Source organism: Synchiropus splendidus, chromosome 9, assembly GCF_027744825.2.
Source record: "Synchiropus splendidus isolate RoL2022-P1 chromosome 9, RoL_Sspl_1.0, whole genome shotgun sequence".
In the NCBI taxonomy this organism is placed as follows: Eukaryota; Metazoa; Chordata; class Actinopteri; order Syngnathiformes; family Callionymidae; genus Synchiropus; species Synchiropus splendidus.
In genome coordinates this window covers 5,631,397-5,659,269 of record NC_071342.1, presented here as the reverse complement: position 1 = coordinate 5,659,269, position 27,873 = coordinate 5,631,397, and the positions used below count along the sequence as shown (strand labels likewise).

At 42.4% G+C, this 27,873-nt stretch overlaps 1 protein-coding gene across 1 annotated transcript in view; it reads right to left on the bottom strand.

Annotated features, from left to right (window-relative positions):
• Positions 1–23,891, bottom strand: part of cdh5 (cadherin 5) — a 48,833-nt gene extending 24,942 nt beyond the window's left edge. Inside the window, exons 1-11 of the mRNA XM_053874380.1 lie at positions 23,415–23,891; positions 7,846–8,073; positions 6,580–6,859; positions 5,475–5,597; positions 5,230–5,397; positions 4,113–4,294; positions 2,973–3,086; positions 2,658–2,800; positions 2,455–2,588; positions 990–1,099; positions 80–182 (exon numbers count right to left, since the gene is read on the bottom strand). Of these exons, the coding sequence (XP_053730355.1) occupies positions 80–182; positions 990–1,099; positions 2,455–2,588; positions 2,658–2,800; positions 2,973–3,086; positions 4,113–4,294; positions 5,230–5,397; positions 5,475–5,597; positions 6,580–6,859; positions 7,846–8,070 (1,582 nt within the window). The 5' untranslated portion in view covers positions 8,071–8,073; positions 23,415–23,891. The remainder of the gene's footprint in view (positions 1–79; positions 183–989; positions 1,100–2,454; positions 2,589–2,657; positions 2,801–2,972; positions 3,087–4,112; positions 4,295–5,229; positions 5,398–5,474; positions 5,598–6,579; positions 6,860–7,845; positions 8,074–23,414) is intronic.
• Positions 23,892–27,873: the final 3,982 nt, after the last annotated feature.

The window sequence follows — 27,873 nt, the reverse complement described above, 5'->3', positions numbered from 1 at the left end:
CATAGCGACGACAGCTCAAGACGGAGATTTCGATGAGTGCAGTTTAGAGCAACGGGCAGGAGAGTAAACATTGACTTACTTCCGTAATCCTTGATGGAGAAGTTGGAGCTCGGGTATGCGAGGCTGAACGTGAAGGAGGCCGGCTGGTTGTCTTTATCTGTGGCCCGCAGCATGCCAATCACCTGAGGGAACAGAGGACAGGCTTCTGTCGTCTTCTTGGAATTCAGTGAAATAATACATCAATGGTTTACTGCTCTGATTTATCATATTTTGTATTTCTTGTTTTTTTTTTTAACAGTTAATGAAGTCAGTCCTGACAATTGAAGGAATTTTCATGTCACACATTTCAAAGTTTGAAATTTGTAATGCTGAAATATCTTTGTAACAAGCCCTTGTTTTCTTCAATCCATCTTATCAAGATGAGCTGGTAAAAGACGTTGACCCAATCACCCAAGAAGAGGGCTGGGCCACATTCTTTCTCATGACCTAGATCAAGCCAAAAGATGGAAGGACAGAAGGAAAAAACTGTTTTTTAATTTTTTTATTTTTATGTGATGTTCTTAAGTTTTATAAAAAGTCCAATTACGCAATGACATTACAGTATATGTGAAGATTCTCAATATGAATCATAAATAATGGTGAATAAAAGATCTTCCATTGAAAATCTTGGCCACATAAGGCATTTAAATTTCAAGGTTTACTTCAATATTTTTTTATTTATCCACCCTAAGCTGTGTAGGATGCCTTGATAGTCTAAAAATAAACGGCACTCAATATGACCGTAATAAAGTAAATTTAGGGAAAAAAGAGAATTTGTAACGGCCATTGTGTTGAAGTGTCCAGCTGCGGCCCCCAAGCCTTGTGTTTGACACGTATGTTCAGTGGGTCCATCCGTGAGTTAAGCAGTAACTCCCTTGATAATACTGTGATTGAAGTTATTGCTTTCTTCTTTGTCTACAAATCTGTTGTGCAAGAAAAAAAACACTCACTGTGTTCGCCATGTCGTTCTCACACAGAATGGTCTCATCCACAATCAGCTCTGGTTTGTTGTCGTTGACGTCCTGAACGATGATGTTGACCTTCACGAACGCCTCCAAACCTGCCGAAGGACGGCGAGTAAAAAGAAGGCTTTCAGTTCGCCCTTCCTTTTTCTGACTCAAATCCCACCCGTTTTAATTGGCCACATTCTTGTTGCACCAGCGGTTCATTTCAAACGTAGTGGCATTCAGAAATCAGAAGAACAGAAGTCCTGTAAGTACAGCAAATATTCCCAACACGGCCGCCTGCTAATCTCCATCTATTCAAAGAGCTCTTGCGTTCACTTCACATCAGTCACAATGCCCTCCCTTACAACATCACTTCTCTTAAGCGCCTCTGATTCTGAGGCTTTAAAACTATCTTTAGTGCAGAACATAGGCCTCTATACTGGGGACCTTGTCAAGCTCAGGCGACCATTTTGTTCCTTAAACATTATGACAAAACACGAAAATAGATCTTTGGAATTCAATTCGAGCTAAAAATATAGAAGCTGTAGACGAACAAAGAGACACAGTAATGTGATTTACTGTGTGGGCCGACCAGGTGGATAAAATAAGTGATGCTAATATAAAGCACCTTTTTCCGCCTGAATAAAAGCACCAGGAACATTTCAAGCTTCACTAAGTCAATTATCTGGGGGGAATTGGCCGATTCACGTTCATCATTCATATATGTAGCAACATGAATTATAAAAGTACCTCCACAAGATGACTGAATATTTATCGTAGCGCCGACAACACTGAGAGCAAATAAAGAGTTCTTGGAGGAAAGGAAGACAGAAAGTTTTGAAAAGAGCCTGCTTTAGTCTCCGCAGTGAGTAATGGTGGCTGGTGGGTGCAGGACAGATGTTGAGTTGGCTCACTTGTGTTTTGCTGAATGGAAAATCCCACGTTTCTAGCTTTTTAAAATGACAATTTTGGCATGTATTTTACTGTTTTGATATTTCATATCCAATTTCACTGAAGCAAAAGAGTCACTTTTGTTTTGCAACAATGTTTTTAAAAATCGCAAAGTTCACTAAATAAAAGTTAAAGACATACAATAAAACATACTAAAACGTCAATCGATTTTGTCACTGAAATTCAGTTAAATAAAAGTCAATGTTCCAAATTTGAAATATTCCTAAACATAAATGAACAGGAGGATGTAAATGATGAGTGAAGATGAAGGTGATAAGTCAGTTACTCGCTTACTTTGTCTCTTTGGAACCATATCTTGTTTGCCTAGTGTCCTGTTCTTAATTTAAGCACTTTCAAAGTCGACTAAAAAAAGACGAGTGTACTTAAACGGTTAACTACAGCATTCCTCATGTTCAATCAGTATTATTGTTGTGAAATCAAACACATGGTTTTGATTTCTCCCTGAGAGTCTATTGTTATAAACAGGACTAATAACGAGCGGCTGCGTGTGACGTACCGCTTGGCTCCTCTTGTGCTCTAACTTGAAACATGTGTGTCGCCTCCAGCTCTCGGTCCAGAGTCCGAATGGTGGAGAGCTGGCCGGTGAACGGGTTGATGCTTATGGGACAGTCCTTGTCTAAGATGGAGTACCTAGAGTAGAGAGCAACAGGTCATTGTAACGTCTGTGTCACATTAGCAGAAGCGAGCGGCGCTGGGTACCGGATGCTCTTGGCGGCCCGGTCCGGATCTTTGGCCGAAATAGTTCCAATGTTGTTCACAAGCCTTTCCTCCAGCACCGTGAATGTGTAAATGGGCTGTGAAAACACTGGCGGCTCATCCACATCCAGCACTTTGATGTGTACCTGCGCATGAAAATGCATTCAGCACACTTATTCAAATGTAGCTGCTTATTTTTGAGACTATTTACACAGGAAATAAGGCTTTGCACTTTAACAGCCTGAGTCAGACTCACTTCGCCAGGTGACAATTTGCTCGCAGACGAATCGAAGGGATTTGTTTAGATGTGATAATTACCAGCGCTGAAGTGAGAGCCGTGCCAGCATTGTCGGCTGAGAATCGTAGGTTTCGGTGGTTCTCCCGAACTTGGATGGTAAAGTTGTAGCTGTCGCGTGTCTCGTAGTCCAGAGGCTGTTGATGCACAACATTTCCAATCATCAATAGTGGACACATCAGAACATAACGCCACCTCAGCAGGAAAAACTGCAGGGTAACATCAACATCGAGGGCGGCAACCCCACCTCCACATGCTCAGCTCAAGCTATGGCTCCAAATCTAATTTACTAAGTGATAAAAGATCTCAAACATGCCACACATTACCTACATCAAACATTGAGTATACAAAACACAACATGGAGTCATATCACTAAAATAGCTCAACTCTCATGCGACCAATTTTTTGTTGTCAGCGAGTCGTAGAAGTTATTCATGTAACTAATGCAGTGTTTTTGTGAAGACATGTGGTGCGGCCAGAACGTGCTGTCTCAGTGACTTTGTGGTGTAACACGTTTAATTTGTACACCTGCCTTGATTTACATTTTCCCTTCTATTTAAAGCAGCTTAATGTCTAATTCTCGCCCTTCTCTTCACCAGCACAGCACAGGTAGAACTGCGGATGACAGGATTATTACAGCGATAACGAGGATAGTTCTGTAAACAGCTTTCCAGTTAAAGACCAGAAAGTCGATTGCTCGCGGGATGGCGGTGTTCCTCTCAGAGCTTCTCACTTTAATGCATTTTTAGCTCTCCAATGTCCTAAATACTTTATCTGAGAAACACAATTCCGCAAAGCCAACCTGCTGAAAATACGACCAGCTTAACTATCTCTCGTTTCTGAATTCCTCATGTAGGTCGGTAAAAACCCCAAATGCAGATAACAAGACACGAAAATGTCCTTACAAATTAAAGTCCAGATAATTCCGACTGCTGGCTTGTGATCTCCGGATGAACCCTTTTGTGGACTGGATTTTAAGATTACTACTTTTTTTTGTACTTGTTTTCAATCGTCTCTGGATAAGGGCATTGCTTCAATGCCTAAAACTGATATTTAAAAGTATAAATCTTTTATTCCAGCGACTTCGGAACGTGCGTCCTTAAAAGTCGGAATTTCAAAAGCCGTTGTTTTGTATGGAAAGTTGACAACAAAGAGCTCCGTACTTGTCTCAGCACAAGGTTGCCGTCCTTAGTGGGGCTGACTTCCACGGCAAACATTCGGTTTAGATCGTGGGGAAGAGTGAAGATAGGTTCTTTGTTTTGGATCTGATCTCTGTCCTCCAAATCCAGTGTGCCGATCTTCTCGTTTAACTTGTGGTTTTCGGGAACGTATAAATCGTAAGTTCCTGCAGGGATCAAAAACTGCTGTGAAAAAAATGTACTGTAGCAGAGAAACCAAACATCTACAAACGGTTAAACTTTAGTATCCCTCAGTACACCATGTTCCCTAAAGATGCATTTACACCACACGTGCATCGGAAGAAATACATTTAAAGTCACTGTAGAGGCGCGAATTAGTTTGTCACACCACACAACATGGGAGAGGCGGATGTGTCAAGTTTGGGGCGGCATCTGTTGCATCCAAGTTGAAACATCTGAACTTCAGTGAAAGCGGTGGACATTCCTCACAAGCCGTGTAGTTGGGTGGTTCATCCTGTTCGCCAACTGTTTTTACTAGATAACAAACTGATAAGGCGAATGCTATTGAAGCAATTTATGAAATAAATAAATATTTCCAAAGGAGTGGCGCAGGAAAAATGGAAAGGTCTTGAGGACATGGATTTAGATCACACCCAAAGTCAATAGTTTTATCGCCAGATTGTGTGTGGTGTGACATACTTTAACAAGGACACAATTTGATTCTCTCCTGACCTATTTAAATGAACTTTTTTTTTTTTGTATGTATAAGTCAGATGTCAAAATATAGAGTAAAAATTTAGAAACTGCAAGTGTAAATAAATAAATAGATATATAGCTCATTACTTTTTAATATGATTCTTGCTTTGATTTTTTTGAAAAGAGAAAATCTGGTCACACTTTGAGGAACACTTATTAACTAATAATAATGGTCAATAATAGGTCAATAAACAGTCATTACAATGTTGTTTAGCGTGAACGTTTGGGGACCAATCCTGGGTAAAATGCAGTCAGGCTCAACAAGAAACCTATATGTATAATGAGTAATTACAAGCTAATAAGCTGCTTATACATTATTTTAATATATGTTCCCTCGCTTCAGCAGCTGCTGTCGGTTTTTAATAACAGCATGAGAACTCCTCACTTCTGGTGAAAGAGGCGATGTTGTCGTTGGTGTCGGTGATGGTGATGGTGACTGAGGTGGTGCCCGTGCTGCCGGAGGCCATTCCTCTCATGTCCTGAGCTTTGACCACCACCACATACTTGCTCCTTGTTTCCCGATCCAGAGAGTTGGTCTTGCAGCTGATCATCCCTGGGGAGAGAACCGGAGCCTGTTCGACCTCAATTCTGCGACACGTACAGCGCAGCTCATTTCCTCCAGTAGTTTACCTGAAATGCTGTCGATTTCGAAGGCGGATAGGTCACCGCTGTTGATGAGCGAGTACCTGAGCTCACCGTTGGCAGTGGTGGGGTCGTCTGCGTCGGTAGCTCTCACTTCGATCACTTTGGTCCCTGTGAGGGATTGTGTCAATCAGCAGTCAAGCCTGAGCACTGCCTTTTGTGTTCAAGTGTAAAAACAGTACACAGCACCTTTAGTGTTAAGCGATGAAAACTAGCTTTGACGCTAATGCAGTTTGTATTCCCACTAAGATGTTCCGACTCAGCTTTTCTCTTTGTGTAACTTTCAATCAAACATGGACACATTTTGAAACATTCAAACATTAGCTTGACTGGCGAAACATTAAAAATACAAAAAGTAAGGATATGAGCACTTAGTGGCAGATTTACGACTAAATTGCATGCAGTATTTAGAGCATTTAGGGGACTCATTCTTTCCTGTGACAACAAGTCAAAAGACAGAAGGGCAGAAAGAAAAATAAATCTTAAATGAAACACTTTGATGGGTTTTAGATTACATTATGGGGAAAGGTTATAATTACACCTTTTAATGTATTTGTTTTTATTTTTCTTGAAAAACAAATCATACATGAAAAGAAAAAGAAAAGTTATATTTAGAATTGTAGTTGTCGGCAAAGGGCTGCATGTGGCCCCCGGGCTCCACTCCTCTGATTTAAAGGTTTTACAAAGAGTGCAGAACGACAGTTGGCCTCTGATTTACATAAGACTGGCAGTGAAATTTAGAACAGGAGCAAGAGCATCAAGTGGGAGCCATGAAACCGACTGAAAAAAAGCACATAAAGAATGAAAAATACTCGACATACCAGTTTATGAATAATGCACCCAGTGCATTCACACTAAATATAGAGAAAATTAATTCGAATGTAGTACTCCAGGCTGTTTGGTTTAGTGAAGATGAAGTCTTTCTGACTCAATCTACAATATCTGCGAACTTGTTAGCGTCCGTGATGACGTGACTTTTACATTTACATACATGAAAATTATCTTTCAGTTAGCAAAGACAAGAGTGTCAGCTTCATCACTGAGATCAATGATACGACTGTAGTGACGACAAACTCTTCCCATATCCACTCACCTATCGATGATCTCTCCATAATACTTCCGTTAAATACTCCGGTGAAAACCGGGCTGTTGTCGTTGATGTCCGTCACCTGGACCACAAAGTCTCCCGAGTCCTCGATCACTTTGTTGTTCCCGTCATACATGGTAGCGGTTAAGTGATAGAGGCTTTTCTCTTCTCTGTCCAGAGATTTGCTGACAAAAAGGTCTCCTTTGTGGTCCACAGTGAAGATGGTGTTCGCGCCTTCGCCTTCTATCTTAAATCTCTTCACCTCCACTCGCTGACTGGACTTCAACTGTGGTGGAGGACAGGAGAGCAAATTAGGAGCAGGGCTAGCTATTTGGAGGATTGAGAAGCACTCGCTCCCCATGTGCCGGAGGAACTAATGTTCCTGACCTTTGAGTCATTCACAGGGTTGTTCTCACTGACTTTGAGTCACCCGGAAGTAAGCAAGTGAAGCGCCGAGTTTGTGGTACAGTTTTACGGAAACATCATGGCGGACCAAATAAATCGATTAAAACTTTTAACACACTTCACATGTCTGCTCTGCAGTCTGACTAATCAAAGCACAAATTCCAATTAATGAAACAGGAGCGTTCTGAGCCAGATCACTGGTCCGCCTCAGTGGATTCACATTACTTCAGTTCTTCCTGCTGGAGTGAGATCATGTTTTAGTACTTTGCTGGATTTGGATCTTCCTTTTTCTCTCTAGTTTCTCTGAATGGCTGAGTGTGCTAAACCTCCTATGGGGTTCTGCTGAGAGCACCTTTGGAATATTCACCAAATACTCTCATTTACTTACAGGACTGTCACACAATGATCATTCCAGGTTTTCAGGGAAAAAGAAGTAGCCCACTGAACACCTTGGTGCGTTTAGGCAATTCTGAATTTTAGTGGTGTATTCCAATAATGAAATTAGTTCATGCCTTGGGACAAAGTTTCCTGAAAAAATCCCATTTTAAAGTAAGGCTTTCAGGTTCTGAGGCCATTTATTGAAAGCATGCTTTAATATTTATTGACAATAATAAACATATTCAGGAAGAAATTCCAATTCTTGGTGCCCCATCCAGTGTGGTGCCCCTAGATATTGAGGTTCCCTTTTCAGTTTAGGGCTAAGAACCGCAATCTCTGTTCATACAAAAAGAAACGTGAAGTAGAGAACGTGAAGTTAACTGTGATTAATCAAATAATATGTATTGTGGTCTTTGGCTTTGAAAAAATGACAGCATCAACCTGAGTGATTCCCTGCCTCTCATGGAATGGTAGAGTTTCAGGGTGTACCTGTCCGATCTTGTATGGGATGGGTGCTGGCTTCTCCTCCTCCACGTAGAGGGAGTTCCAGATCCACTCTCTCTTTTGTCTAAACAGCACAGGATGAGATTCCTTCTTCACTATCATCTCCTTAGGCTCCGCCACCAGAGGGTCGGGGTCGCCAAAGATTCCAGGGGACATTGCCATGGCCAGGACGGCCATAAGCCCTGTGGTCCAAGGTTGAAGCAGAGCCATGATCTAGGAGACAGGAGCGTAAAAGTGCTTGAGAAATGAGAAGAGGAACAGAGGGGCATGTAGGGGCAAAGAAGAAAGAGGAGCTCACATTAAAACCCAGTTATCAGCTGAGGACAGACCCCCTTGTGGTGAGCGGGGGCCAAGGACTGGATGTCCCTAGCGCTAAGCTTGAGGTCCAGCTATCATTGAAGACCAGGGCTGTTAAATCTTTTCAGCCGGAGACCTAAATTAAACATTTAGCCCCTCATCGTGGGAACAGCCTGGAAGCAAATCACTTCCGCGGTCACGAGGGGATCTATTAAACATAGGCCTGTGACCCACTTTAGGTGCCGACCCACTGGTGTAATAGCAGACGTGTTCCGACCAAGAGACAGACAGAAGTTGACATTAAAACCACCCGCATGTGTCCCTGTCAATAATTAAGAAGTTCATATGCTCCGACGGGTTTGACCTTTCAGCCAACACGTCTTCCTAGGAGGCCGCTCTTTTGCGAGGCGATCCAGGTTAATATTTGGGTTCCAACTCGTCACGCTCTGACGGATTGATGGCTAAAACAAAGAGTCATCTTGAAACAGATCGCATCCATCATCGACGCACTCGATCCCCAACAGGCGATTCACCAGGGCAGGGAACCTAATTCTGTTGTTATCTTCACATCACTGCGCTGGAGGATAAAAATCATTCACAATAAGTGGGATATTAAATCCTGTCTTATGGTATTAAAAAAGCAGTGGAGATTTTAGCCTCGGTTAAGCCTTTAAACTCAAGGATTTGTTGTTTGAAGTATCAGACAATGGATTTCTCTTTTTAAATCTTCAATGCAGTGAAGACACTTCTTCAAACTAGCAATTTACCAATGAAAGGAATCATTCCAGCAAAGTGAATGCTATCATTATGCTTTTTATTTTTTGTGCTTTTGTGCGAGCCCCAGCGCCATTGTTCATTTTCCTGTACAATGACCGCTCATTCTCTTTTCTAGCCCGGTTTGTGATTCATCCAACAATGCCTCCCATCTGGCTTGTGTATGAAAAACTTCCACATTTGGGAGTGTGCTGCCAAATGACCAGACCTCACCAAGACATGTGATCTTCTCGCCTACATCACTTCCATTGGTATTATAATCCCTAAATTCAACTGGAGGTTAGTTCTAGTATTATTGCTGTAGTGTATCTTTTGAGTTTGCATTGATAGGAATGTTGTCAGTCCATTCCCAGCTGGAGCCATCTGGCTTGATGAACAGGTGAATTATACTGCTGTAAAAAGAGCCATGTGATTGACTGATAATAGCAGTATCAATGAAGTAACAATAACGAATAGTGGCGGTCGATTAGTTTACGACCGTGGTCGACCATGAAAAAGTATGTGCTTTGCACTGATCACAAAAACTAGTCACCTGCAGCAGCCTCCCATTTGAAGAAGCCTGCTGAAGTGTCGTGTTCCCCCTTTCCTACTCGTCACATATATGTCATATGCCATCCTAACTCCTGTGGTGGAATATATTGACATTGGGAAAGTGGACTTTTGCATTCTGTACAGACTCAGCCTTCAGCATTGCACATTGATGCATTAGGTTTTCAATTGAAGCACATGCGCCGCTTTTCCAGCATATCCTGATGTGTGCCGTGTCGTGTAAAAGAAGGGATGGCGCTCCTTTCGATCGATATGTAACCACGTGTCAATTGCTGACGGCACACGCTATCCATACCTCCCACCTGGAACGCTACATGGGAAGGAAACATTTTTTACTCCATTGAAACACCTATGCGTCAACATGCAACAGTGAAGGCTGCCTTTGGCATCAGTATACGATGCAAAAGTCCACTTTCCCAACGCCACTATATCACGCCATGGAAGAGAGGATGGGTTGGTTTGCTGTGCGGAACTTTAGTAGTCTGTGCAAAGTTTCTATCCTGCAAACCTGGGGGGCTTCAACACAACAAATGCAATGCACCATTCAAAGAACAAGCACTGAGGCTCACAGCAGACAACAGAAAGAAGACTGCTGCTTCAGCAGCAGCAATCAGCAGTTTCGGAGCGCTCGCCTGTACAGTACATGCGTGACAGCTGAAGAAAGCTAAGCAAATAGCCCTAAGGCAAATTAATTTCACTGGGCTGCATGACCAGCCTTTCTCTGTGGTGGAAGAAAGTGACTTCCACCACGTTCTTCGTTACACTCATGTAGCTCTGCCAGAGCATCTGACAGTGTATTTTCACATCTGATTAATGTTTTTCCAGTTGTCCAGGTCTTCACCCTGCTTACTCCAGAAGCAATGAACCCTGTGACATATATACATATATATAGGACCCATACACACATTTAAACAACGAAATATTGTTTATTTTGCATCAGTTTGACAATGGCACAATAAATCACGATGGTGGCTATTAAGTTTTTATATCACCTTATTTAAACTAAAGCTCTTTTCATGTCTTGAAAATATTTTCAATTTTCAAAAATTTAAATTTTATAACAATTTTAAGTACATTCAGAGTAGTGGAAACTCTGGCCATTGTGTAGCAAAATACATCCTCCATGTTTGTTGTTGTTGTTATCATCCTAGCTGTGACGTGTCTTGTGCAGTGGAGATATATATATATATATATATATATATATATATATATATATATATATATATATATACATATATATATATCTCACGCGACATACAGCAGGTAGAATAGCATCGTCACTCTTCATTAATAACCCACAACTATCTCCAGTCTACAAGCAACTGTCATCTTCACTCTGTTGTCGAACTCAACAATCCAACAATGGGTGTGTCCTTGAGGAAATGCTCGGAAATTAAAACCATATGACGTGATTCATGGCTCTTGTCTGATCCAGGGTGGGAGCGTGTTGCTACATCTTGCATCACTTGTTCCTGCCTTCAAAACAAAACCAAATATTTGAATACCATCAGTCGAAACTTTGGCTGTTCCTCCCTGCAACTGCGCCCCTCGCCCCCCTCCTTCCTCTGCCTCTCTGGTCTCTATCTAATAAAGCAGAAATGCCAGTGAAATAATCTTCAAAACATTTGAGCCGGTGTGCTCCAGCAGATTTCTCAGCGTGGCCCTTTGCCATCCCAGTGGACAGATTAGCGCGTCTTATTGTCTTCTGGCCATTAGAGGCAGAGAGGGAGAACCAGAGATTATGATGAGGGGATTATAGCGGCATAAAGTCTTCTCCCCCTAATGGCCTAATCTGGTAGTCAAATGACCTCTGCTGACCTCTTCACACTGGGCCCCATAAATCAGCTCAAAAAAGGAACAGAGATCTTTGGACTTCAGTTTGTGTCCTTTTGTTGTGGTTTGTTAGTTTCCCTCATGTGCTTGCGAGGCTTCGTTTTTGTTTCCTCTCAGAATGAAATTAATTAAGCAGAAATGTCTTTTAATTAATCTGAGCGTGAGTCGCTGTCTTTTAGTGGAATTAAAGTCTGCACCAAATTACTGTAGATTTGGGCTTATTTTCCAGCTGCAGTGGATGAATGTGACCTTTTTTGAAGATGATGTGCATTTTTAAGATGCCAGTATTGTCAAATGTCAGTTTCTGTTTCGTCAAAGTAAGTTAAAAGCCTTTAGTGCTGCGTAACATTTAAGGCAGTCGATTCAAACGGAGCCACACGAAGCCCAGGAGCGCTGTTCAAGTGGCCCAAAGAAACCAAATGTGCAATCCTGACAAACAAATCTGAAAGCCGTCCATTCCCAAAGACATCCATCTATCAGGTCTGTTCACTGTTTAGTGAGTAATGATGTGGCTATATGCATTTAAAACGTACATATCAGAAGTGTCATTAATAAACATGAAATAAAAAACCTGTCATCATGATCTCAGGTCAATAAGGGGCTTTTCAACACTGAACACTCTGTCTCGCGACAAAGTGCATTCGACTCACAAGTCCAAACCGGGTTTTGGCTACGTACTTGATCCCGGCTGGAGAGCTGCACCTAGGCTCAGGGCGCTCTCCATAGGGAGATGAGCTTGTCGCCTCAGGCAACTCAGCGCTAGATGCCGGAAATTATGTGTACAGTGCAACACCACGCAAACATGATAAATGCGGCACATTAAGGGGTCTGACAGACTGATTTGCTTCAATGAATATTGCTGCGCACCACAGTAACTGTTTTCACTGCTGTGATCTCGCAGCTGCAGAGCTGTCTGCATGAGGAGAACAGCGAGGAGGAAAGACACAGATTCTTCTGAAGTTACTGAAGTTTACCAACCTTCTCATTGATCATTTTGGAAGTCTGGATTTGTACATCACCTTTAAAAATCTCTCTCACTGTGTTCAACATGACATCGTCGCACAACATCGACACTGCCTGGAAAATCTTGTTCAAGTTCAAGTTCATGATATTGGTTGAAACCAGCCATTGACTTCTCATCTGAGGTCAGTCAAGATGCTGTTTTCTGTGTCTCAGTAAAGATATAGAGACGACACTTGTGCAAGTTTTCACACAATAACCTATACTAGATCTATACTTAACAGAGTGCAGTAAACAAATATGAGGTCTTCACGACAACATGTGTTTTAATGCCATACAGTTTTTCTTAAATATTTATCACCGTGACGTTTATTCCATGGAGTTTAAGGTCAAAGCATCTCCAGTTGTAGCATGTGGTATGAAAAATGCAAAACTGCTAAATGAGAACAAAATATGGTTGCATTAATAATGCAATGATGGAAAGAGTGAGCAGTGCTGATGAGACCATTTCAAATCTCCTGCCCTCGTTACCAACCGCCTGAAGTGGGCTTCATGAGTGGGCTCTTGTTGTGCTTTGACCAGAAACGGGCCAAAAGTCATGCGCCTGAAGTTGTTTTCTGTTTTCTGATTTCAGTTCATTTCAATATTGTTTATCGAACAACTTGATTTACAGAAATGAAACCTGTTGGTATGAAACATACTCAGCTTTAAATAATAATTGGTGTTTTATCTGCAAAATGAAAAATCGTTTTCAACTTCATTGAAACAAGGAATTTCAATTCAACATACAGTGCATTTGTGATTTACAAAAATCCACCAATATCAGTAATAGTTTTCATATTAAGAGTGTGAACTGAGTTGATGAAGGCTCTTGCAAGAAAGTGAGGAGCAAAAAGCCCTAAAAAAGTTGAAGATATCTGCCATCACTTTCTGAACTCCAAAAGCTTTTATTGCAAAGTAATACGTAGTTTTAAGCCCCGGATTCTGGTCTGGCCGGCTGAATGATGAGTCCCACAGGAGCCATAGCTCCATCACTCTTCCTTATTGATGTCACATGACCGATGTGAGGTCAAGTTGGACAAGCGAAATCACTCAGCACACCCGTGTTTTCCACGATTTCTGCTGGTTCCCTCAGGTCTCCTGTGAGTGTCCTTTTACTTCCCCCTCGAGATGGAAACCAAAACACAGAGGTGGATTTAGTGCCTTTGCTAGTCACTTTTAGAGGCGACAGACGAGTGAAGACGTTGCAATGTGTTCACGCTTTTAAAACAAATCTTCAGACAAACCTTTTTACACACCTCTCAGTCGCTCACTGATTTAATAAGCAATTTGTAGCAGAAGATTTAGGCCACTCTGGCCTTCTCCTCATGAACAAGAGCGTCATCATGATCCAGACTGTTTATCCGAAGGTGATATGTAATAGTCCGAGCATCCTCTCTTTTATGACTCGCCCCTTCGAGACGACCGCTAGCTGTGGCGTGACCTTCTCAAGTATCAGAACGGGGACGATAAAAATGATGTCTTAATGGATTGATGATGTCTCGCGAGGGTTTCAGATGTTAACCTAGCATATGTGCCTCGAGGTCGATGGTGTAAAATATATATCCATGAAATGTTTTTTATTAGTCCCTGAATGTCAGGGGGTAAAACAAATCTTCATTCAGGTTTAGAATTCATGGTCTTACAAGGAGATTACTGAAGTGACATTTTTGAGAAATGACGTCCTAATAACTCCACCATGATTTTATCGTGTTTGTTTTGTTTCTGCGCTCTCAAAATTTGACTGCAGCTGCAGGCAGCCTTCCCTTCTTTGTGGAGGTCGAATGAATCGGGGGTGGGCTGATTAATAGGGCCTGCGGTGTCGTTTCAAGACTTCTGGATGCTGGTTGAGTGCCCAGAAGAAGGTTGAATCAGGGCTTTTTGGAGGGTCGGAGTGGGCAGAAGATGGTCCTGTTTGGTTGAAGGCCCATTTATACTCCCTTTACGTAGAAAATTGTACCCTCCCATTTCAAATGATGTCACTGTCACTGGTCAAAGGCTTCAATGCGTTCTTTATGTTGGTATTGCAGACCAGAGTCAACAACAAACTCCAAAATAAACATGGCGACTGTGGAAGATGCATTGGTAATGTACCGTGACTGGAGGATGGACAATCTCCAACATTGTTACATCTTCTTTGTGTCGTACTAAGAGCAGTAAGTAACACCATCACTGTCCCCCACGGTTTCCGGTGGGACTGCACTGCCTGGTCAGTGTCTGTAAGGTTTAGGGAAACATGCAGAAATATGGTGGAAATGAACGCAGAGAACGGAGAGATGGCTTCGGCAGCCCCACTTTTAAAGTTCTCTCTTGAACTTGATGGTTTTCCTCAGTTAAAGAGGACCTTAAACGACAAATGTAAAGTCAGTAGACCCTCTGAGTAGGTGCAACCTGGACCATATTTCAGCACCTGCAGAACAGTCCACTTCGAGGACTTCTCACCTTCATCGTGATACCAGTCATGCTCACCTACTAAGTCCAGACTTGCCCAGTGAAATAGAAGTCTCCATCCTGCACCCAGCGGTGCTGAAACTGACTTTGCAAGCTTCTGTCACCATGGTGACAAGAACTGCCCGCAACGACCCTATTGTTCTGCTTTTAGTGTCAACCTGTTCAGCTCAGTCCAGGAGCCTGCACACTGTGACTCTACTCATACTGCACGTGCGTCCACTCAGTCAATAGAAATGTTTGAGGCATTGTAAAAGTGTTTCCGCTTCCTCATTAAATCATAAAGCAGATATCATTTTGATGGTTGAAAAATGAACACACCGCATTGTTCGGTATAGTCAGTTTGAAGAAGTCGGAATGGCCTTTGAACTTTGCTAGACAGGCATCATCCAGTTCCATCCAGATCTCGAATGATGATGATACATGCTAAACACCTGTGATGACTCAGAACTCCATTGTTTTGACTGAAGTTGTTGTTGACGCCTCAATGCGTGACCGGACATTTGCTCTCGGTTTAAAGCATTTTTCCTTAAAGGGCATTTTTCAAAGAGAGTTTCCTGTTTCTGCCTCACAGTCACAGTGGTTAATCAGCAGCAGGAAGTGACCACAAGGCCTGCTGGGAAATGTTGAGGGCAGCTTAATGGATGTCGTCATTAGCGACCAACACGCCCTTCCTGCCATTCAGCACCACTGTTTCAAACTTTTCTTTGGTGAGTCGGAGCTTCCTTCACCTCAGTCTCCACTGTCCTCTTTTTTTTCTCTCTCTCCCTCCAGACTCCAGCTCACACCTCAACTTGTTTCAGTCTATTTCTGGCAGCTGTCATTCACTCATCCTCTTAAAAAAATCTGGTCTCACCTTTAGCTTCTCGCTCTTTTTTCCCTTCACCACCTGCTTTTCTCACCTAAAAAGCAGATGTAGCACTTAGCAGACAGCAAGATAACAAACTTGGTAAACAGGGGAACCGAAAAAAAGTGATGGAGAAAGTGTTATTTTCCAATAAAGCATTTGGGGAATACATCCATTCATCATTTTGAAATTCTAAATTAAAACACAATTGTTTTACAATCTACAACATATATTTGTTTTATAAGAGTACTGTTTGAAAACACATAAAAAAAAAACTTTATTCTCAAAACACTTTTTATTGGCGAATTGTATTGGTCATTCCTGATATTAAGTATAATGAAATGTTTTCGGAAGCAATGTTTGAAATGACATAACATCTTAAGGGTCATGAGGGAAGTTAATTTGAGAGCAGTTGAATCCAAAACAATTTGTTGGATTGATCGTATTAAACTAAATTGTTTGAGTATATTAGCTATGTAGTGAAGCCATTTATTGGACACCGTGTTAGAGAGCAAAACATTTATTTTCTAAACTTGAATTTATCTTCAAAGAGCGAAACATGTTTTAGGGCAACTCATGATACCGCTAACCGATAAAGTTAATGAGTAAAAATAGCTGCAGGTGTGTGTGTGTGTGTGTGTGTGTGTGTGTGTGCGTGCGTGCATCATGTCTGCTCTTCATTACTCACAGCAGCGGGTCATTGTCATTTCATCAATTCTCGTTTTGTTGCTGCCGGGCTTTCATTGTAATGAGTCATGGGGGAATTTTGAATTATAGCGTTTTTAAATTTCAACATTTAAAGGGTGTCTTTGAGACACGAACTAGACTCAATTATTTGTAACATATTTTTGATTAAAGTAAATTCAGATATATGGGCACATTTTTAAGTAAAGATTTTGAAATGAAAAGAATTCACAAAAATGTATGTAGATATACATTTATATAGTATATTAGAGGATGGATGGACATACATGAAAAAAATGTAAAAACCAGTCGGAAATGCAACTTGATATATGCATGATGTATAAAGAAGGAACTGTGTTTAGTATATATTTTTTTTAAAAACCCGCAAAGTAGTACTTAGGTTTACACAAAAAGAAATCTAATTATTGCTAACCTAAGTATCGTATTCTGTAAACTGAAAGAACTAGCAAGAACAAATGTTTTTTTAAGGACAAAAGTAAGACAGTTAAAGGGTAAGTTAATTAATAAATAAAAGGACCAAAGGGAGAAAAAATGCAGTTTTCAATCATAAGTCTGCAGTGAAAATATTGAGATAATTGGCTGAGATAGGTTTGCATCTTACTAAATTGAACAACTTTGATTACTGAGCTGTAAAACGCTTCTTTTAACTTTTTTTTTTTTTTTTTTTTTTTTTTTAAGATAAAATCATGGCAAGTTTTTTTTACAATTTCAACATTTGTTTTCCCTGCCTAGTTTAGGAATTTAAATCACCTTATTAGAGCCTCTCTCCGCACGTGTGTCGCGTCTTATCTTGCGCCGCGCTCCTGTGAAGTTATTTACAAGCGCGCTTTATCAGGAGCATCTTTCAGAGGTAGGAAGAATAAACCGCAGCTGGAATATCTGTAATTACATCGGTGTGCTGTCCGCAGGCAAGGGAACGTGTCTGAGTGTGACAGCGAGGCGGAGACAGATACAGTTGTCATTCTGCCGAGTGTTTGGTGACTGGCAGACAAGTCTGACCCACTTTCACTCAACCAAAGGCCAAATCACAGAAATGAGTTTAAAAAAACCTTTACAAGCTCAGCGACCGCTGAAGGGTTCTTGAAGGTTGAAGTGCAGTTTGAAGTCTTGCATGTTTGAAGACTATATTTGTAAATTTATGAATATTAATATTTTGTCTACTGTTTGACTCGAGCATAGCTGGCGCTGAAATCTGTTCTCGATGTTTTCCTTTTCCATCGTGCTTTTTTGGATAGTTTAACCAGTGGCAAACTGTAAACTGTGAATACTGTTTTTAATGTAACCATTGGCGCATCAAAGCCATGTAGTGAGCGTTGACTCTTTTATCCAATCGAGAGCTGCCGTCTAGAGATGCGAGTCTCTGGAGTCTGTGTCAGGAGGGATCCCTGTGGTATGTGTTAGCTTGTTCCACCACTTTGAGGCCAAGAGACCTCCTCCGACAAGAAGATCCTCTCAGTGAGGGAACAAGTCAGATGCAGCAGGGGCGGACGGGTGGGGAACACCTGTCCTGAACCTTTGGTACCGTTTACTAAGGTCAGTTGATTGAGAATCAGGGCAGGTCAAGGACACCAGTCAAGAACCTGGACCAGAACTTGTGAGGAGGGGTCACATCCTTCTGATCTTCCACAGCATGAACCTGCAAGATATTTGGGTTGAACACCCATGTTCTGTACAAGAGGACCCTCTCCAGGCAGTTCTCATGGCAGTGGAGAGCGTTCATCATGAGCTCTACACGTCTGTACTCCAGCTTTGCAAAGGGTGCCGACACCACATCTTAAGAAGAGTCAATCATTGGAAGGAAAACAGGACAGTGTGGAGGACGTGATGGGGAAGCGCACCATGCACAAAACTGAGAGCATCATGACCAACCTCTCTCGTTCTCTGGCTATGGCAGATGACCAGCATTTTCAGTCACAGACTCTTTGTCCAGCAGACCAGTCTGGTCTTGTCTTTTAGGCCTAGGCCATCATATTCCGTCTAATATCCATGATATTTTTGTGCCACCTTGACTCACCAAAGCTCCTTTAGAAGGCCTACAGATGCATACACCAGGTAGTTTTAGATTGGCTTAGGACTTTTCCGTCAGGAGTTGTTTTTTTTGTTTGGCTACAGTAGTGATGTTCAGATATATCCCGCAAGAATTACTGAGGAAAAAAACTTCTGTTTCTGAATGGCACACCAACTTGAGAGGACATCTCAACCAGGCGGTCCTTTCCTCTCGCTCCCGTGAGACAGGTGGTGGAAGTAGGCTAGGTCATGCAGCCCCTTGGTTCAGAACAGGCGACGTTAGCTTGCTTGGGAGGCAGAACCATCCAACTGAGCCGAGGCCAGGCGGTGCAGGGATGGGCAACTGAAGGTGGTTTGGCCTTCCTTGAAAGGGGCCTGGCTGAAATGGCATCTGGTACAGCACAACAGAGATTGGAATGGTGCCCTGGGCGAGTTCTCCATGGCCGTTTTTGCAAGGAAATAAGACAACTGTGGCATTGCCAGAAGTAATATTGGCTGAATCACTGGTGCTAATTTGAGCAAAAGAAGCCTATCCTTGGTCAAAATTTCTGATTGGATGAACATGTAGCAGCCACTGCGCTTCATGCTGGAGCTAGGTGTCAGGAGAATAACCCAGTGGTCATAATGATAAGTGCACAAGCACAGCGTGCTCTGCTGTCATTTGACTCTCTCTCTCTCTCTGTTGTCTCGTGAACACATCAGCTCCGAGGACCGTCTGTGACACAGTCGAGCTGTGATTTAACTTCCCCAAATTCATCAGCTTGTTTATGTGGCGGAGGCGCAGCGATTTCCACGCCTGATGTTTGACTCGCGAACACTGAGTCTGTTGTTCAGATTAAAAATGTGTTTAATCACACATGAGCTCCTAAACAATCTGTCTGCCAGAGAGTCACACTGGGATACTCACCACACACAGACACACACACGGCCTGTCCTCACACACACTCCGTCACCTCAGAGAGCGCCCCCGCCACTTCGGCCAGTTAATTGTATTTTCTTTCACAATTGCTTAAATCTGATGTTATCGCGTTATGAATGATGTCAGGCGGCTTTCACACTGACAGTAATGAGCGACAGCCATCTCCAAATAATTCAGAGCTGGACTCAGAACTCACACTGTTTAAATTTGACTGTCAACCACAGGGTGATCTCATCATGGAAGGGGGGGGGGGGGCGATGGGGGTCAGCTTAGCAGAGGCACTGCTGTGTAACTCAGAGAGAACATTTAATGTTCAAGTGAATTCTCTGATGTGATGTGAGGCTCCTTCTGTGTGTTAGTTCAGAGAGGAGTAGGCATTTTCATTTATCTCATGAAGGGGCCTAAGGAAGTGTCTCGAATGTAACCTCATTTTGTCTAAATTTGTGTTACTAAAATACTGAAAAACAATGAGAAAAAAGTAAAGTGTAATCACTCAATCACATTGAAAACTTAAAATGTCATTTGATTAAGCCATTTTATATCATTTTATGTGCATTTTATTCAAAGATTCTCAGTATAAATGATAAAAGGAAGAGTTTGGAAGGGCTTTTTAAGAATATATATGTATATATATATATAATGTACTGTAAGAATCTTATTTAACTTAAAATTTCATTATGATTATTAATAACATGAAGTCATTAAGTTCTTTTGTAGTTTTGCCATGACCTCATGAGGGCCACATGAACGATTTATGACATTTTACAATGAAATGTTGTTATTTCTGAAGTATATTTGCAATTTTCCTATTTTTTATTTATTTATTTTGTTTTATATAATTTTTTTTAATATTTTTTTTTAACATTTTTTAAATTATTAATTAGCATTTTAACCACCTAATTCTCAACGTACTCCTTCCCATCATTCATTTCTGATCATATGTATGAGGCATTGCCTAAATTTTTTTTGTGTTGTATTTTAACAATATATGGCGTGGTTTAATAAATCACATATAAAATATCACAGTATATTTGGCTTTCACGTTGAATACTTGTTTTTTTCGTAATGTTGAAGTTTAAATATTTTTTCATCCCCACTTTTCAATGTCTCTACATCAACCGTGCAGCATGAACGAGATTTCAGGATAAGGTGAGTGAAGGAATGAGTTGGTGACGTCTGAGAGTGAGTGGGATGCAGATGAACGTCCAGACGTGAGGTGAAGTATTTTGGAAACTCAGGTCTGTGACTGACAAATCAAATCCTAACTGTGTCTTTCAGCAGCAATCAGTGAGTCCAGCAGAGCGAACACTGCCACAGCTGGACAGCTTGTCAACCACTCTTGACGTGGATGTGAAAGAATGAATGGCTCTAATCACGGGCTGTGTGTGTGTGTGAGTGTGAGTGTGTTTGTGAGGACTAAGTCTCCCAGATGGCCCCTGAAGGATTTTCCCTGATATTTTTCTCTTCAGGAATTAGACCACTGGGTTTAGTGGCATCAACGGCTTTCGACATAACAACCAAATCAAATCACCTCTGTCTCTGTGGGCCGTGTACCCGAGACTGTGAGGAATGTGTTTATTAAATGAAGACACAAAAACGGATTAAGCCAACCGTTAAATTGAAAATGGTATTTATTTCAGATTTGTTAAATATGTAGCCCTTGGTATGTAAAGATTCAACTTTAAGTACCAGCTTTTATTAAGATCTCTGGGGGGCCGCTAATTTGCATATTTTATTTCAAGCTATTTCAATGTTCTGTTGTGATGTTTGTGACGTTTAGCAACTGAGCATGTAGAACCGAGGACCTTGCCCAGCGTGGCAGACACCAGTGGCCACAAACCATGTTTTGGTCCTGAGTTTCCCCTTCCTTCTATATTGGACTATTTTACCAGAACCTTCAGGTGTTAAGAGCTAATTTGACAGATTGCAAATTTGTCTACAATGTTTGCGATTAAAATTGAAACGCCGCAACGTCCTGAGGTGTAAATGTCACTGTCACCTTCAGGTGTACAGGTTGCCGGGGCGACTTCCACTTTCGGTCTGTGAGCATCGGGTGTGTTCCTAATCTGTCGATAACAAAAACCCAACGCCACCCCTTTCCTGCCCCCTCCCACATGTTTTCCTGTTGGTCCAATGTTTCGTCTTCACACAAAAGTTCAAGAGCTCAAGGGCCAACACTCAAGTGATCCAAACCACAGCATCTTGTTCAGGCTTAAAAATAACATCAATAGAGACAAAAAAATTCCAACACGTCACCTCTTGAGTTCAGGAGATCAGTTCTAACTACTGTAGGAAGTCAACCTGATCCACTTTCATCCATCTTGTGTATCTATCCAATTCATACCTACCATGATCTTCTGTGGCTGTCGTCCTGTCTTTGTTCAACATGTTCCCTGTCCCTTCTCTCCTCGTGTCCAAACCATCCGGCCTCACTAACTTTGTCTCCTATCTTCTCCATATCCTGGTTTCTAATCTTGTCCTTCCTAGTCACTCCCTGTGAAAACCTGAGCATCTTCAACTGTAGAGTCAGAGCTGAGGATGCCCAAGAGCTTCTTTTCCACCTGTGATGGTTCAGTGAGGTTTTGCGAAATACTTTTGTCATTTAAAAGACCACTAGATGGCAGTCTTTGGTGTGTAATCATTGGCTTTGAACAATGATATTCCTGAAACCCGAATTCAGTTTAAACCGATAGCACCACCTGTTGAACTCCGAAATTGATTCATTCATCTGTACCTTGGCTGCCCCCTCTTCTGCCACAGACCCATTCCACCCTGTATACACTCTCTTCCTCACCTCCTTTGATCTCCATCCATCACGCTAGATGACCCCCCCCCATTCACACCATACAGGTGTGACATCATCCCAAGCTGCCTAAAGCAGAAGGATGAACACTGACACCGAGTGATTCATCAGAACACATTTGTCTTGAGCAAACATGCGGCTGCTCTGCATGAAAGGTTTAATAAAGTGCTGAAGCTCATTACGACTGTCACCAACACACACATTTCCATGTACAAGTGCTGTTAGAAAGACAATATAGAATCCAGAAGAAATCATTATACAGGAATGAGACGACACCTGTCAACTTCCAGCAACTCCAGTAACAATGAAAAAAGCTTTCATCAATACTTCAAATCCAAGTTGACGCCCGTGTGAGTTTCTCTGCAAAGAGCTGCCGTCTATGAAAAGATCTCCTGGTGGGTTCAGTTTGCTTTTTAATATCGTTCCTGTTCTCTCCAAATCATCCCTGGATCATCTTAATTGTCGCCGCCGTCTGTCTGTGGCGATGACAGTTTAGCCTCTGGGGGGGAGCAGCAGCGCTCAATTACTGCACTCAAATCTACACGGAGCAGCCGCAAATCATTGCCGTGACATGTGAGCGGCAGGCGACAGACCGAGCCGGTGATCCGCCTGCTGTCCACCGCACCTCCTTGTCAGACGCTCCGTCCGACATTTGGGATGGCCCCGATTGTGAAAGAAGCCTGGAGCTGCACCAAGACTTACAATTCCAGAAGACATGTATCACCACTGGATCTCAGTCAGACTTTAAACAAGGCGAAGGGAGTTTGTTTTCTGGACCGGGGAGGATGCCAGGCTGTTCTAATCAAGGATATTGTTTAAAGCAATACACATGTTAAACCTCTTCTGCTAAGTCCAAACCACCGCGCTGATGGAATACAAGAGGTTTTTAGGAAAAAACAATTCTCCTGAAACGTCGGCGACACACCGAGCCCAGCAGACATTCCTTTAAATTACTTTTAAACCGAAAGGATGTTGGGAAATTTCCATAACAGTTACAGAGCAGACTTCTTTAAAAAAAAAGTGTTTGTAATGCAATGTAAAGTTGCAACAATACACTTAGGTCGACGTACTCTTATAGCATGGAGAGGATGGCGACATTTATGTGGCAAAATCTGCTTTTCTCCCCCAGCTAAATATAAAAACTGTGGGGTCCATAGGTGACTGAGCAGGTTAGTAACAATGACCGTTGCTGGGAAGGTTTGCGTTAAATTGTTCTCTGAATTCCTCTCAAATGAAAAAGCCTTCAGAGAGAAAGATGTCGAACTGCTGTTGTTAAATCCTGATGAGGCTGTAAATTCCTGACCGTCAAATTGAATTATCTCGTAGCGTGAACACACAAAACACATTCGTCCTCTTAGAAGATCATAACTCACCAGAGATGGGGGTCCAAATCCCTGACGATGTCGCTCCCTTGCACTTGAAGAATCGAGGCAGACTGTGAGGTGTTTCAAGGAAAAAGCCCTTCTCTCTCTCACAGCAGGTGTAGAACCCTTCCTCTGACGCTTACTGATCAGTCATTTCCAGTCACTGAACAATAGTTTTGGTTTTCTCCAAATGTATTTCACGCAAAGTTAAGGTTCTTTCCTCCAGCTGGAGTCCAACAGGTCCTTCTCCTCCGTCTCTGATTCCAACAACAAGTGGCCACGGAGAGAAATGTTGGGCCACAGCTGCCTGACCCCTGGCTCTGCCCACTTCCTGTGGTCAGCCTTCCTGCTACTGTTCCCTTTCCTGCCCGGTCCTAGAGGGGAAGCAAGGCGATGTACGGAGAGGCAGTCGCCTGCAGGAGCGAGCGCATATGTCAAGACTGTTCAGAGACGCTCGGGGAGGCAGAGAAAGCAGCCGGCTCATGTTCCGAGAGCAGATGGAATGAGAGTGCGAGAGCGAAGGAAGGAGGGTGGGAGGGAGGAAGGGAGGGTGATGGAGAGTAAGGTGAGAGAGGCGTTACTCTTTGGAGAGACGGCGAGTGGGATGGCAGATTTATTATTCATGTGTGCGAGATAAGGATTAAGTTAAACAGGTTATTGGGGATAATCCTCCGAGATTTCCCCACACGAGGTGAGTAAATATTGCAGAGGGCTGACTCTCTGTGTGTGTGTGTGTGTGTATCTGACAGGAAGATCTTGTCTAAGCTGGTAAATGAGATGAGAGCAACTCCCCAATCGGACACACATCTTCTCTGTCTATCTCTTTAGGGGGGTCAGTAATTTGGTGGATTGGATGGGAAAGCTGGCTCTGTGTCTCGACATAAAACCTCTGGTGCGTGGCTCTGTCCTCCCGCCATCTCCACCGACTGTTTGCCCACTTTCTAGCTGTTTGCTCTTTCACTTCAGTTTGTCAGTACAATGTTATTACATCTGGGAATGTTACTGCAGTGCAGACAAGAATCAACATTTGTTCTGGACCCCTCCCAAACGTTGTTGAAGCTGCCACACAGAACGGATGACACGTGGGGGTTTACGAGTTCAACCCATTCTAACCATCAACTGTTCATTTTGCGACTCATTTTAGCTATGCATGGAGCATTTCATCACATCCTCTCTCTCAGTGGCTCACTCTCCTGCTGCTCAGAATGGGAGACAACTGCCAGAGGTTGCTGTTTAACTTCTTTGGGTGCTGACGTGATCACCTCTTCATCCACTGCCACTTAGCCCTGGTTTCTACGGTGCCACAAAGTGCCATTAACTGAAGTGCCACAATGCCGCGGCACCTGGCAAGCCAATTAACATTCTACAGTCAGAAATCTGTGAAAAGTGAACTATTTAATCCTATTATCTAATTCAGCATTCTGCTTTTTTAAACAAAAAAATGTGATATATCAGGGAGACAAAAGTGGATCTGCAATCCGATGAGAGATTAGTGAATTTCCTTTGTCATCTCAGACATTAGCGGCTTCCTACTAGTGGGAGGTTGTCACTTCATAAACAATAGTCATTTTAATGTAAAAATAGAATCACACACGGCTGTCCTGTCAAATTCACATCACATCCGCACCACAGTGTTTGTGTCTCTCCTAAACATTCTGTCCCATGGCGAGCCATATCTGCTGCAGTCTTCCTCCACAAACACACCCATTCACACAGATGCACACGAACAAACCCACCCAAGGAATGACACTGAAGCGACAACAACGCAACATCACACACCGACATGTCTAATCGCTCACCCAGTCTTAATGCTGAACACACACATTTACCTGCCAACTCCTTACTTAAATCACGCTGCTGTTGGTGCTCCTTCAGGTCCTTGAGAGCAATACAGGTGTCAGACTTCTCAGCAGCAGTCTTCCAAGAGAACGTTTCAACGTGAAGGTGTACAGGTGGAGCATTCTTTAAAACACATATACAGTCTATACGATGGTCCTCCAATGTTTATTCTTCTCAAGCCTGCAGTTACTGCCGGTCCATCACAGACAGAGTCATCTAGTCTGCTAACTTTTGCTGTTTTGGCAGCAGATACGGATGTTAGCAGTCCAACTAGAAGGCACTGTCGGACGTCTTTATGGGGTGGAACTTTAGACGGAAGGGTGGAAAACATATTACATTAACAAGTATTGACACAAACTGTCGCCAAAACAATTATGATTCAATTAAGTTTTTCATAAGATTCGTCTCCACAAGAGGGCTACCGGCAGCAGACTGTTGCGTAGACTCAACCACCTACTTACCTTCATCTGAGGTATTGAAAATGAGTGTCTAGAAGAACATGGATTTTTTAAATGTTTTTTTCTGTTAGCTTTCAGCTTCAATTTTTTTCTGAAGGTAAGGTCTTAAAGTCAGTTTGCTTCCCAGAGTCCCGTAAGTTAGATACAGTAATGGAACCAACGCTGTTCACTTTAAGAATATGTGAGATTCATTACTAATTTTGAGCATGTCTTGAATCGGTGCCAAAAGAGTCGGCACAAAAAAAAAAGGAAAAAACCATGTTAACTGAGGTGTTAAGAATTCTGATTCATTTCTTCCCCTTTTTTTCTGTGTGAGTGAGAGACAGTGAGCTGGGACTCGTGGACAGTGTCGAAGGCAATCTTTGTTCTCCTCTGTGTTCTCTCCCGGGACTCCAGTTTTCTCTCACAGTAGAGGTATTTACGGAGGTCAAATGATGACTTGAATTGAATTGTCCACTGGTGTGAGTGTTTGTGACCTCCCATCTTTGGGCACTAGAATAGGCCCCAGGGTTTGGAATTTCTGACAGAGACATGTTACAAGTTTGTCTCAGATTCTTTCAGAAAACTCCTGGATCCAGATGGATCAGATCAGCTCCAATTTAGAATCACTTCTTCCTCAATCCCACTTCCGGCATGCCCCGAAAATTTCATCAAAATCTGTCCATCACTTTGACTGTTATGTTGCTGACAGACAGACAAGCCATCAAGGACATCATCTCCACCGTGGTCCAGGTGATAAGATGAAAATTCAGTCGACTCATAGTCAGAAACAAGAATGACTGAACTCAGCACAGACGATTTTGGGCCTGACCAGCCTCAACACAAGTCTCTTCTGATCCCTTGTTTGTGGAACATGTGTTTGTTTCTTTGTGACAACTGGAGCAAAAACTCCAAATGCATGATCCCAAACATGAAAAGTGGTTTTCAGACCCTTACAACTTCAGTAAGACGCGTTTTGATGTCTATAAATACCATATTTCACTCGTTGGCTACATTTCATCGTGTCTGCCGCTTGTGGTCACGCTGTGTTACAGCTATATCATGTGGCTGCGTCTGCGAGACGAATGGATATCATATTTTCTGAGCCAAGTGGGAACCAGGGTTGTTTTCAGGGGGATTCTTGTCTGCGTACTGGAACCCGACCAAACCACAAATGCTATCATTTCTCCTGTCACAGCAGAACGTCTTGGGTTTTTTTCCCAGACACTCTTTGTTTAATCTCTTTTGTCTGTTTACTTTGCTTTACTGTGGTGACTTTTGATTATCTCCTCCCCCCCAGCCGTCTAACTAAGAAGTGGAAGGGAAATGTGTCGTTTCTGACAGATGTGAGTCAAAAGAAGCCACTGAGTGATTCTTTTTTTTTTTTTGACATTCTAGCTGGGGACAAAAAAATCCTCAAGGACAGAGAAAGACTCATTCCAAATGAGCGTGATATCCATTTTCCTTACATGGAATCCTTTTTGTATGAGTCATGTTAATATTTAATTGGATTTTTTTAATGCTAAATTGATGCCAGAGGGATCCCAGACAGTCGATCCCAGTGTGAGATGAAAAAAAAGAGCTGACAGTTGTCCCTCGAACAAACAACGTGACGGAAAAATGACGGGAAACCTCTTGTTTACGCATCACTTTCTCCTCTCCTCTGCCGTGTATCTGTCATTCTGTCTTTTCAAACTCCTTGTGCTCTTGGCCTACTTTCTTTAAAAACACTGTCACAAACGAGAAATAAAAAAGTGAGTCCCCACTCTCCTGACATGTAACAAAAAACGGTGATCTCCTCTCTTCGACAAGTGTCAAACACAACAGACTTTTGAGGCGGAGCTGCAAGGGGTGCTTTCATCATGAACGCCCACGTCGCCATAGCCAAAAGCAAATTCTACATGTACATAAAAAAAGAGCAAAAAAAAAAAATCTTAAAAATACAGACCCGTCAAGAATGACATCACTCTGTAAATATTGTATCAGTGTTGTGTGTATTTGGATCTCAGGATTCTGCAGTGGGAGTGAGGCTGTGTTTGGACTTGGTGGGGGGAGAACTGTAATTGTTGTTATTGCTTTTTGTCCAGATGTTGGATCAAGTATTTTGTGGGGGGGGTTGACAAGCATGTTGAGAAGAAGTTTCTGCTGCCATCTGAGGATCTGCAAAGTCACAGGCCAGTCAGGAGCCTTTC